This window comes from Camelus ferus, chromosome 20, assembly GCF_009834535.1.
Source record: "Camelus ferus isolate YT-003-E chromosome 20, BCGSAC_Cfer_1.0, whole genome shotgun sequence".
Classification (NCBI taxonomy): domain Eukaryota; kingdom Metazoa; phylum Chordata; class Mammalia; order Artiodactyla; family Camelidae; genus Camelus; species Camelus ferus.
In genome coordinates this window covers 5,375,403-5,387,695 of record NC_045715.1, presented here as the reverse complement: position 1 = coordinate 5,387,695, position 12,293 = coordinate 5,375,403, and the positions used below count along the sequence as shown (strand labels likewise).

The 12,293-nt window shown below is 39.0% G+C and overlaps 1 protein-coding gene across 3 annotated transcripts in view; it reads left to right on the top strand.

The window, feature by feature from the left end:
- Positions 1–12,293, top strand: part of BLOC1S5 (biogenesis of lysosomal organelles complex 1 subunit 5) — a 53,391-nt gene that overhangs the window by 16,265 nt on the left and 24,833 nt on the right. For all 3 annotated transcript variants that reach the window (XR_004313399.1, XM_032462471.1, XM_032462470.1), the window contains exon 4: positions 736–794. Coding sequence is in view for 2 of the 3 variants with exons in the window: in XM_032462471.1 (XP_032318362.1) it covers positions 736–794 (59 nt within the window). In the remaining variant the exon portion in view is untranslated. The remainder of the gene's footprint in view (positions 1–735; positions 795–12,293) is intronic.

The following is a 12,293-nucleotide window of genomic DNA, read 5'->3' as shown; positions in this document are numbered from 1 at the left end:
TTTTACAGCTGCCAAAAATCTGCATAGTGAGACAGTGATCCTCACCCCACAGGAAAGTGGGGTCAGGGCACTGATACATGGAAAGGACTTAGCCCAGGTCTTGGCGCATAGTAATACTCCGTAAATAACTGTAATAATTACTACTAGCAGCTTTGATTTATTAAGAAGGAAAGTGACTCCGTGAAAACAGTGCAGGAAGATGTGACTCTGGCAGTGTCGGCCAGGATGAGCTAGAAGAGGGAGAGGAGGAGTGGGAAGTGCTTGGAGCCAGTGCAGGTACCACGTGCTGCCTGCAGGAGAGCTGCCGCAGGAGAGCGGGAGCATGGACCTGGGAGGGAGGACGGCGAGCTGATGAGCCAGAGAGACACGGTGAAGGCCTCAGCCATCAGAAGGCACTGATAAATTTGTCAGGTGTTTTATGTCTTTTCAGAGAATTCTGAGGTCATTTTTGACAACTTGTCATTGGAATTAGTACTAGATAAATGCCCTTGGCTAACAGCTCAGAGCCCCTGCATGGTAGTGGTTCTAGTTATGACATCCTGAATATATTGGCAAAACTTTTTTTTTCCTTTTAGCCACCCCACCATGACCAAAATACCAGCTTTTCTGCATAGTTTCTTGAGAGCTAACACAATCCAGATGCTTTTGGTTTTGTTTTGTTTTGTTTTGAACCCAGGGAAGTCTCCCCTTGAGCAAGTGCTGCTGATTGAAAACCCACTGTCTGCTTTCTTTCAGTGCAAGCAGCTACTGACTCAGTCTGCAGACTCCAACAGAGGGAACAGGAGCGAAAAAAGGTAAACGTGGATCATTTGGGTGACCAGGCCTGTAACTCCAGGGCTTTTTATTGTCATCGTATTATTAACAGTTGCTTTCGATTAAAAAAATACATATATGGATTTGTTTTCTTTATGCAGTGATTTTTAACACTTAAAAAATGGCTAATTCATTGAAGATGTGTTGCGGAGGTGTGGTCACATGACTGCACCATCTATATTTTTATAATTCAAATTGCAGATCTTTTTTTCCTTCTCAGCATTTCCATCTTTTCCCTGAAAGTGGTGTTTGTCTCTTGGAGGAGAGAGAATAGGACTTTTACATGGAACAAAAACTACCCACCAGATTGGAAGTACAAATCTTTCCTTTGAGCCTGAAGCATTGAGTGTATTATGTGTATTTCTTGTAGAAAAGGAAGCATTCATGCCTGTAGATGGGTTATTTAATGAACAGTCACAAGAGTGTATGAATTACTTGCTGGGTAGTGCTTTGCTTATTTGAATTATATCTTAACTAAATTCAGATGTGGAAAAACAGCACAAGAATTTAAGTTCCTGTGATAATTTGGTGTTTTAACTTAGTTTTCATAAAGTATTTTTATAATTTATTTATTGCTCTAAAGTAGTAGAGATACACTTACTAAGAAATGTTGAAAACATTGTCACTCTGAAATAGTGCCTTTTTGCATGTGTATCATCAAGTGTTACCATCTCCATTTCTCTGGAATGTGTGGTTAATCCACAGAAACGGTGCAGATACGGCACTGTAAAAAATATATATGTGAACCTTGCCAGAGTTGAAATTTCTACACCCTCTGCTGAACTCTCACTGTTGATATAAAGTTTAAAAATTCAACAATTTGATGAATCAAGCCTTAGAGAAAAGACTTGCCATTTAAGCCCAGTGGGAAGGCTGCCCAAGAGGAACAGGACCCAGCAGGCCAGATCGGGAAGCAGGGCAGAGCCCCAGCAGGAGGACCGGTGTCGGGGTGTGATGTTCACACCAGGTCCAGAGAGCACCGTGAAGGCAGGTCCGGGGGCGTCAGTGCCCGTGCCCAGCTGGACAGCAGATATTTTTCTAGTCCTCTACTTTGCTAGGTGCCACTGCGGGGTAAAAGATTTTAGTTTAAGGCAGTTCGTACATGCAGAAGCTAAAAGTCTAGGAGTCCCAAATCACTAACACTAATATAGTGTAGGATAAAGGTAAGGGCTGTGATAAAGTTACGAAGAACTTTGCACAGTCTTGGCAGGAAGTGTAATTTACTAGGAAGATAGTGGCATCCGAGTCCAGCCTTGATCGGGGAGTAGGAATTCAGTTGTTAGAAGATGAGAAGAAGGATACTGGAGGGTAAGGGACACAGTGGAAGCAAAGGCGATGTGGAAAGTCAGTGGTCCCGTGGGGCTGGGGTGCAGATTCTAAGTGGATACTTCAGAGGGTGCGTGTAGAGCACCTTTCGTGCCATGATACACAGCTTGTTGTTGAAGCACCAGGAACTTTCTGTGTTTGAGAATCAGAAGACTTTCCGATGGACGCTGGCTGTGCTGGCGGTGACTGGCTGTAGCATACGCAATTCTCTTGGCTTTCAAAATAAAAATGAAAAAGGGACTTTTTTACGTGAATATGCACTCATACATGATTGGTCTTTCTGAGACATGATCAGAGAGGTTATGATTCTGACAGAAGGGCAGTTCTTGTCATTCTTGAGCAGAACTCACCTAAAATTGAATTGTAATTGGGATAGTTCCTTTTGTCACCTTGAACTTTATTTTCATTTGGTGCATTAACTGTATGTAAGTAGGAAAATGACCAGATTAGGTGAAAAGTACCTGGAGTCCTCTATGTCTGGTACTTCCCTTGATTAGCTAGCTCTTGCCCTTGGACAGGTTCTTGAGCTCCAAGGTAAGTACTTGTTCTACTTACCTGATAGATTGTATTGTATAATTTATGTGAAGCAGCTTTACTGTCCAGATGTCATGCAGCACCTTTTCGCTGCTAGCTCCATCACTTGTTTGCGATGCAGGCAGCCGCTCTGGGTAAGGGCCCTGCTGTGGTCTCTTGGCCCTGGCAAAGCGCTTGAGAATCCTGCCTGTCCATGATTCTCCAGGCTAGAACACACTGTCCCTTTGTTTAAAACAAACAAACAAACAAACAAACAAACAAACAAACAAAAAAGTCCTCAAGAAATAGTAAAACCCTTAGAATATTTTAGTCTTAAATATGTTTCTTGTAGGTATTATCTCAGAGAATGTTACTGAATTTTTTTTGTGGAAAAACATTTAAAATCAGCCATAAGTTGACACAAGATACTGAATATAGTTCCCTGTGCTATACAGTATGTTGTTTATTTCATGTATATTGATTTGTATCTGCAAAACTCAAAACTCCCAGTTTATCCCTTCCCACCCTCTTCCACCCCAGTAACCATAAGTTTGTTTTCTAGGTCTGTGAGTTCTTTAAAGATTTTTTTTTCCTGCCATATCTGGTTTTGCCAAAACTTTGGCAGAGGTTTCATACTGTATATGTATAAGACGTAGGAATAAAGTTTAATTTCTCATCTAGCAAATATGTACAAAGCAAAATTGACCTCTAGCTGCATTTTACAATCTAGTGTTAATTGTCACCCTGGTTATACCGTTGGCTACATCTTGTATATTTGAATGGCTCTCAGAACAAAGAAAGATGGGAGTAGTAATGGAATAAAATAGACTATTGCCATTAATCATTAATTCTTTTAACCAAGACAATTTGTGGAATTCTGTAGGAAGTAAATTACGATAAACGTCATTCATCCAGGTCACATTTCCCACAATTGATATCTAAAAGTACATTCAGAGGAACAATAAATACACATTCCCCAGTTATCTGACATGTCTTGAAAACTACCCACTAACACAAAGCTGCACTTTGGGCGTGAGCAGTAAGAAGAGTGAAATGAAAACACAACTGGCTTATCCAGTTCACTGACTTAGATTATAATATGCCACTGAGGGAGATGGTGAGCTGATCGGTACCTGTCACTAGTCTAAACTTGAGTTCGTGCACAACGTCCACTTGTGAAGTTCTGTCCAACCAGACTAGAGATAATAGTAAACATGACTCCTTTGATTCATCTTGTCCACAGATATTTATTAGGTTTAGTTTGACCCCTTGGTGTTTTTTTTTTTTTCTAATGAGGGCAATGGGATAGCATGGCTTACACAATTTTCTTGATAGAATTTGAAAATACAGAGTAATAGATCAGGACAGTCAGCCCTCGGTATCCGTGGATTCTGCATCATGGATTCAACCAAAATATTGAAAATACATACATTTTTAATTCCAGAAGGTTCCAAAAAGCAGAACTTGAGTTTGCCACACGCTGGGAGCTGTTTACATGACGTTTATGTTGTACGGACATAGCATTTGCATCATATTAGGTATTATATGTAACCTAGAGATGATTTAAAGTATATGGGGAATGTACAGGTTACATGCTAATAGTACACCATTTTTTAAGGGACTTGAGCATCCATAGATTTTGGTACCCATGGCAGGGTCCTGGACCCAAAACTCTGTGGATGCCAAGGGATGACTGTACATAATATTCTACTTAAAATAATTTCTGGTATTTGTTATTCTGACACTGTTTTGAAGCAGATACTTTCTCATTTATCTGTGTAAGGCGTATGTAAAATTAATGGTAGGTGTATTGCTGACAGATGTTCCAAAGGACATTTTAGACCTTAGTTGGCTTATTCAGAGTTTTCCCTTAGACCGATGTTTTTCACCCTCTGCACTACTGACTCTTTGGACCAAATGATTCTTTGTTGTGGGGTCTGTCCCGTGTGCTGTAGGGTGTTTAGCAGGATCCTTGGCCTCTATCCATGAGATACCAGTATCACCCCCCAACCCAGCAACCTGCGCTGGGACAGCCAAAAACCAGCATCAAGACAAGGAGCATCAAAACCACACCCTGTTGAGAATTACTGACTTAGACTACTGCGTGCAAAAGTGTGTGTTTATTATATATCCCTGGGTTCATTTACAGATTTGGTCCCAGGCATAGTTTGCGTTTGCCTTCAGGGTTGACTTCTCTAAATTTATCTCAAGTGGGATATATGTAAGCTGTGTTATTATTACTATTTCTTTCTCTGTTGCAGAAAAAGACAAGCCATTATAACTAATTTCTTTTGGTACACAGTTATAGCTCATTAATAAACTTTGTCTTTATTTTCTTTTAAAGTTGGCATTTTCTTTTTTATCTTGAGAAAACTAATGTATCCACTTCTTTGAGAAGCAACTGATTTCATTTAGGAAGAACCCTCTGAAACATGTTTTGAATTTTTGTGTGTGTGATAAAATACACATAACATAAATTTACCATTTTAACCATTTTTTAGTGTGCAGTTCTGTGGCACTAAGTACATTCACATTGTTCAGCCACCAGCACCACCATCCATCTCCAGAACTTTCTTACCTTCCCTAAGTCTCTGTACTCATTAAACACTGACTTCCCCTACCCCACTCCCCTACCCTTGTAAACTAACATTTCACTTTCTGTCTCTATAACTGACTACTCTGTGTGCCTTATATAAGTGGAATCATACAAAATGTGCCCCTTTGTAACTGGCTCATTTCACTTAGTGAAATGTCATCAGGGTTTATCCATATTGTAGCATGTATCAGGATATCCTTCCTTTTTATGGCTGAATCATATTCCGTTGTATGTACCACATTTTGTGTATCCATTCATCTGTTGATGGACACTTGGTTTGCTTCTACCTTGAGTATTGTGAATAACATTGCTATTAATACGGGTGTACAGTGTTTGTTCACATTCCTGCTTTCCATTCTTTTAGATGTATTCCCAGAAGTGAATCTTATGGTAATTCTGTTTTTAATTTTTTGAGGAGCCATCACACTGTCTTCCCCAGCAGTTACATCATTTCCTGTTTCCACCAGCAGTGCCCAAGTGTTGCATTGTCTCTGCATCCTTGTCAGCACTTGTTATTTTCTGTTTCTTTTGTTGTAGCCACCTTAATGGGTGTGAATGGTATCTCATTGTGGTTTGATTTGCATTTCCTTAACGGTTAGTGATGTTGAGTATCCTTTCATATGCTTGTTGGCCTTTTGTTTGTCTTCTTTGGAGAAATAGTCATTCAGGCTCCTTGCCCATCTTTTAACCAAGTGGTTTGTTTTTTGTTATTGTTGAGTTGTAGGAGTTCTTTATATATTCTGGATATTAGCCCCTTATCAGATATATGATTTGAAAATACTTTCTCTCATTCTGTGGATTGCCTTTTCACTCTGTTGAAGGTGCCCTTCGATGCACAAAAGTTTTTAAATTGATGAAGTCCAATTTATCTATTTTGCTATTATTCTGGTGCTTTTGGTGTCATATTCAAGAAGTCATTACCAAATTCAATGTCATGAAGCTTTCTCTTTATGTTTTCTTCTAAGAATTTTATAGTTTTAGATCCTACATTTAAGTCTTTGATCCATTTTGAGTTAATTTTTGTGTATAATGCAAGGTAACGTCCAGTTTCTTTCTTTCTTTCACACATGGATATCCAGTTTTCTTTTTTTTTTTTTAACATTTTTTATTGCGTTATAGTCATTTTACAGTGTTATGTCAAATTCCAGTGTAGAGCACAATTTTTCAGTTACACATGAACATGCATATATTCATTGTCACATTATTTTTTCACTGTGAGCTACCCCAAGATCTTGTATATATTTCCCTGTGCTATACAGTATAATCTTGTTTATCTGTTCTATATATGCCTGTCAGTATCTACAAATTTCGAACTCCCAGTCTGTCCTTTCCCACCCCCCAACCCCCTTGACAACCACAAGTTTCTATTCTATGTCTATGAGTCTGTTTCTGTTTTGTATTTATGGATATCCAGTTTTCTTAAACATTATTTGTTGAAAAGATTGTTCTTTCTCAACTGGATGGTCCTGGCATACTTGTCAAAAATCATTGGATCATGTATGTAAAGGTTTATTTCTGAACTCTCTGCTCTGTTTCATTGGTTTATATGTCTGTCTTTATGGCAGTACGACACTGTGTTGATTACAGTAGCTTTGCGGTAAGTTTTGAAATCAGGACATATTTTTTTATAAACATAGGTTTTATTATTATTCAGATCTGGTGAGGGGACGATTGCCGTGGAAAGACAGTTTGTTGCTCCCAGTTCCCAAGAGAAGGAGGTGATCCATGTGGGAGCCACGTGGGAAGCACCAGCGTGGGTCAGGAGGCAGAGCGAGGGGGAAGCGTGGACAAGCGCTTTTACTGTGCTTTCTGGAGGAAGGACCGTTGAGGCAGGGTAAGCAGGCTTACGGCTAGCTAGTTTGGATAATTTCAGCAGGCCCTGGGTGACTGGGGAAGACGGATGATGGCCCAGAGTGTGAGAGCACCGTAAAGAAGGCCCTGGGGTGTGGGCTCTGGATTGATAGGCTTGCATATAAAAGGGACCCTCGCAGGGGAGTCCTTTACTATCTCTACAAATAAGTTATCCCTGGGAGGGACAGTCTCTCCAGGGTCACCTGGGTCCCAGATGTCATAGCATCAGAAACACGTGGTTAATACAGTGTGAGCCCTCCAACTTGTTCTTCTTTTTCAAGATTGGCTATTCAGCATCATTTGAGATTTCATATAAATTTTAGGGTGAGTTTCTCTATTTCTGCAAAAAACATCATTGGGCTTTTAATGGGAGTTCCAGTGACTCTGTACATCACTTTGGGTAGTATTGTCACCCCAAGAATATTAAGTCTTTCTATCCATGAACATGAGACGTCTTTCTATGGATTTGTGTCTTTAATTGCTTTCATCGATGTTTTGTAGTTTTCAATATACAAGTCTTTTGCCACCTTGGTTAAATTTTTTACTGTCTTATTCTTTTTGATACTATTGTAAATGGGGTTGTTTTCTTAATTTCCTTTTTTGAGTTGTTCATTGTTAGTTTTTAGAAACAGCTGATTTTTGAGTGTTGATTTTGTATCCTGCAGCTTTGCTGAATGTGTTTATTAGTTCTAATAGGGTTTTTTTGGTGCAGTCTTACGGTTTTCTACGTAGAAGATCATGTCTGTGAACAAAGATAATTTTACTTTTTCCTTTCCAATTTGGATGCCTTTTATTTTCTTGTCTAATTTCTGGCCAGAGCTTACAATACTATGTGGAATAGAAGTGACAAAAATGGAATCCTTGTCCTGTTTCTAATATTAGAGGGGAAGCTTTCAGTTTTTCGCCATCTTACATGATGTTAGCTGTGAGTTTTTCTCATACAGCCTTTCATATGTTGAGATGGTTTCCTTCTATTACTAGTTTGTGGAATGTTTTCATAACATAATGTTGAATTTTGTCAAAAGTGTTCTCTGCATCAGTTGAGATGATTATGTGTTGGTTTGGTTTGGTTTGGTTTTGCCTTAACTTTAATATATTTTTTGAAAAAAGGAGGAAAATGTATATCTGTCAGTAATTAATAATGTTACAGTTTGGTTTTAATTCTTATGCAGATTTGTTAATCATTTCAAATCTACTCTTTGCATATTTGAATTCAGTAAATAGTATAGACAGATTTACCCTATCTTTACCAACAGTTGATTTGAAATACATTTTATTAATTACAGTTTTGAAAAATTTCTTTCACATGTAGCAACAGATACATAGTTTGGAAAAAGTATTAAACATAAGAAGTCTGGAAGAGATTCATAAAAATCACATTTCACAATAAATTCTAGAAATTGCAATACTGTCTTTATTCTTTGGAAACCACTTAATTAATGGCTCCCAATGTCTCCACGGTATAAAAAATTTAAGTACAGTGTAAAACATAAACAAATTTAAGTTTAAAAAATCGTAATGTAGAATGATAGATTTGAACTAATTCAGATTTTATTTCTGCAATTGCTCTTTCGTTTTTTTAAACGCAAGAATATTTAGTAACCCAGGGGCTAGAGGGGCCGAGCACGTGAAGAAAGCTGTCGTGACACTGAACCGTTAGGAATTTACTTTGGAAATGAACGAGTGTAGCCGACTCACTTTGTCCAGGACTGGCTGTGTAGCTAGAAGTCCTTTAAATTAACTTCAAAGTAGAATGCAAACTTTATTAAAGGGTAAACAGTAAAAATATGTTAATTTGAAACATACTTTACTAAACTTCAACAGTAACCCCAGCAAAAAGGAGGATGTTGGGGTCAGTATTTTATCACCAACATCACTCAGTATTGCCAGCACCTGCTGATAATAAAGAACAGTCTTTCAGCTGTTTGTGTCAGTGATTTAAATTCTGTACAGACAATGCACACCCTTACTGCCTGCACCTGGGGCAGGGCTCTCCCACGCCCCTGCTGCGGGGATGACCCTAGGATGTGTGCCGTATCCTTCCGCAACAAAGAAAGCCTCAGCTCATCGCTCATAACGTGACTCCATTTTGTTGCTGTTAAAGAAATGTTTGTATAAACGTAGGAAAGAGTCTGTAAGTGTCCCCATCAAACCAGTGATAATACTAGGAAAAAGGACAGAAGGGAGAGAAAGGACTTGCGTGTGTTGGGGGTGGGGGAGCTGTCGCTCCATATGCTTGTGTTTGAGTTTGTTTCTAAGCTCTGGGATACTTCTTTACTAAAAAGCAAGGGGAGATGCAAGTATGAGAGGGATTCCTGAGCCATAGATAATTGCACTTTCTGTTTTGATAGGTTTTTGTAAATTGCTTACCAAAAAGATTCTAATTACTCCCACTCCCATGAATGTCAACTTTTACATGTATAATTTAGTGTGTACTTTTTGGGAGCTGCTGGAAATTGAACTGCTAACCATAGCGGTAGGTAGTTTTAAGCTTTAAATGGCAAATGGTTCCGTGGCTATATTGTGTTCCTTCTGTCAGACCTGTGTGAATCTGTGTGAACGTAACTATAGTTGGATGTGATCGTTGTTTCTCAGACGTGTTTCACTATTAGAGGAATCCTTATTGCAGACCACATCTTACCCAGAGTCCGTTCATTGAACGTAAGAGCAGAATTACTGTGCACAGGCGGTGATGGGCTCGCTGTTCATGGAAGATTTTTCCTTATTTCTGAGAGTTCTCTATAGTTGTAAACAGATTCCTTGGGATGTTAGGCTAGATCTTTGGCTTTTATGACTTCCTCGTGTGTGAACTGGGAGGCATGCTACTGTGGGACCTGGCGGCGGGCGGGCTCTGCATCCGGAGACGATGTCTCTGCTGCTGCAGGTCCAGGGGCCGCTCGGCTGCCCTGTGCGTCTGCTCTGTGAGGTGGGGGAGCTGGCCGGACTGCATGTCCTTACGTTGGGAAGAGGTGGGCCCTAAATCCTGCGCCCCTGCTGGCTTAGAATACTGTTTAGCTTCCTCCTGGGTGATGCGTAAGATAGAGCTAATTTGGAATTTTTCTGCTGTTATGTACAGTAAATCCTCACGTGTGTAGACGTTTTAGAACGTGAGTCATGCCACAGAGCCAGGTTTCCCGCGAAGTTGGGATGTTCATCCTCTTTAAGTATAGGACTTTTATAACTTAAACTATTTTGGATGGAATTCTTTAAAAATATATTCCACACTTCTCTGGTTTTTACAAAAAATATATTAAATGTTACAGGTTAATTTTCTTTATGAATTAGGAATTATTAAAGATGTGAAATTTTACATTGTGGTGAAAGGTGTTGTCCCCCAGGAATTAGAGAAGGCGCGTGTTTCTCTGTTCCCTGGGCCCTCAGATACTGTCTGTCTTTATGCTTTTGTTTTTGTCTTCTCCTTCACTGTAAGGCTGATGCCTGCCATCTTTTTCTGTCTCGTTTACCAGCATTTTCCTTATCTAATTTGTGACTTTTAACATGGGGTAGTTCTGGAAGCCAGTTAACTAACCTGGTTAGAACTGTGTGTGAAGTAGGGCAAGTAGATTCAGAATCAGAAGAGCTTTTCGTGAAAACTGCAATATGTGCAAATGGACTCTGTGTTAATTATGTTGTTGTTTGGGTGGGGGGGGTTGTGTGTGTGTTGTTTTGTTTCGGGTTTGGGGGAGTTTTGGGGTTTTGTGTTTTTTTTTTTTTTTTTTTTTGATGGCTTAAAGTTCTTATCATATAGGTTTCAACTAAGTTTCAGGTGGGTATTATTTCCAGGTAGCTGAGTTTTGTTTATATGTAAAGATTACAGTGTTGTCAATACAGGAATGTACAGGCTACCCCTCCCTTTTTTTCTTTGCAAGAATTGCAAAGCAGTTATTATTAAAAGTGGGAGACTAAGAAAAAGTTAGATGAAACAGAGTGACTTCAAGAACTTCCTGATGTGAAAGCAAGACTAGATTTTCAACTGGGTTAGGGAGTAGTCAGCATTCAGCTTCTTTTTACCTGGATGAGGAGGCCAAGAATTGATACATCTTATGTGAAAAAGCTACTTGCACGTATGTGTCTTTGGTCATAATATTCTGAAACTACAAAGTCGAGACCCTGGTCTTCGGCAGTGTCTTAATTAAAGTCTCAGAGCCAAGCAGTAAATGGTGGGACCGTCCAGGAGGACTGCGATGGCTGTTGGAATGGGATTGTCGTCTGAATGATAAAAAGCCGTTGTTAAAATCAAATTACTAAAATTAAAGATTGAAAAATTTATATTGAGAAGGATAAAGAGCAGTTTGATCTGCCTTCTAGATGCATTGCTTGTATGTGTATAATATTATTTACCTTCTATTCAGCACTGCAGGCACTGGGATAGGAACTTACAATATAAATACATTTATTTGAGAATGTAAACTATCATTTTCCTTATTTTAAAGTTAAAGAAAATTTAACTTGCTCCGGTCATGCAACTGCTGACAAGTGAATCAGAATTTGAAGCCAGGTTATACGCTTCCCAAATCTTTATTTTTCTCCATTGTGCCATGCTGGTTAACATGCTGTCCGGTGGGAAGTGTAACTTGGGCCACTGCCTTGTGACCCAGCTCACAGGGCCAGCCGAGCCAATTACGGTGTTTCAATTAAAAAGAAAGGACTGATTTATTAAACAGCACCTGAGTATGCCGGGTTATTATCCTCTGTTTATTAAAAGTTAATGGACAGCTAAAGCACAGTATCATTTTGATGAAGTTCACTTGCATTTTTCTTCTCTTTTTACTCTGAGCTGTGATTTTTCTCTTAGAACATAATAGTTTTGCAAAAATTCCATGAAAAGAATTTAGTGAACTCTTCATGTTTATTCATCTTTTGGAGAATTACAGTCCAGAAAGCTGAAAATTTAAAAAGTCATGTTTTGAATTTTATTTAACCCATTTCCCAAATTTATTGGATCAGCAAACCCCGCCCCAACCTCTCTCCTCACCACTGTAATTATTCAGATCCTTCGGGTCTGCAGACATACTTTAAGGGAATGTTTCACTGAAACCTCAGATTCACTTCAGCTTCTTTTTACTTGGAAAGCCTTGGTATTGAGGAACTTCAGATCAGATTGGCAGAAAAAACACTCTTGCAATAGCCTCTTTTTTTTTTTTTTTTTTTTTTTTTTGTCTTGCAAAAGACTTAGCTACCTGTGTAAAACTTT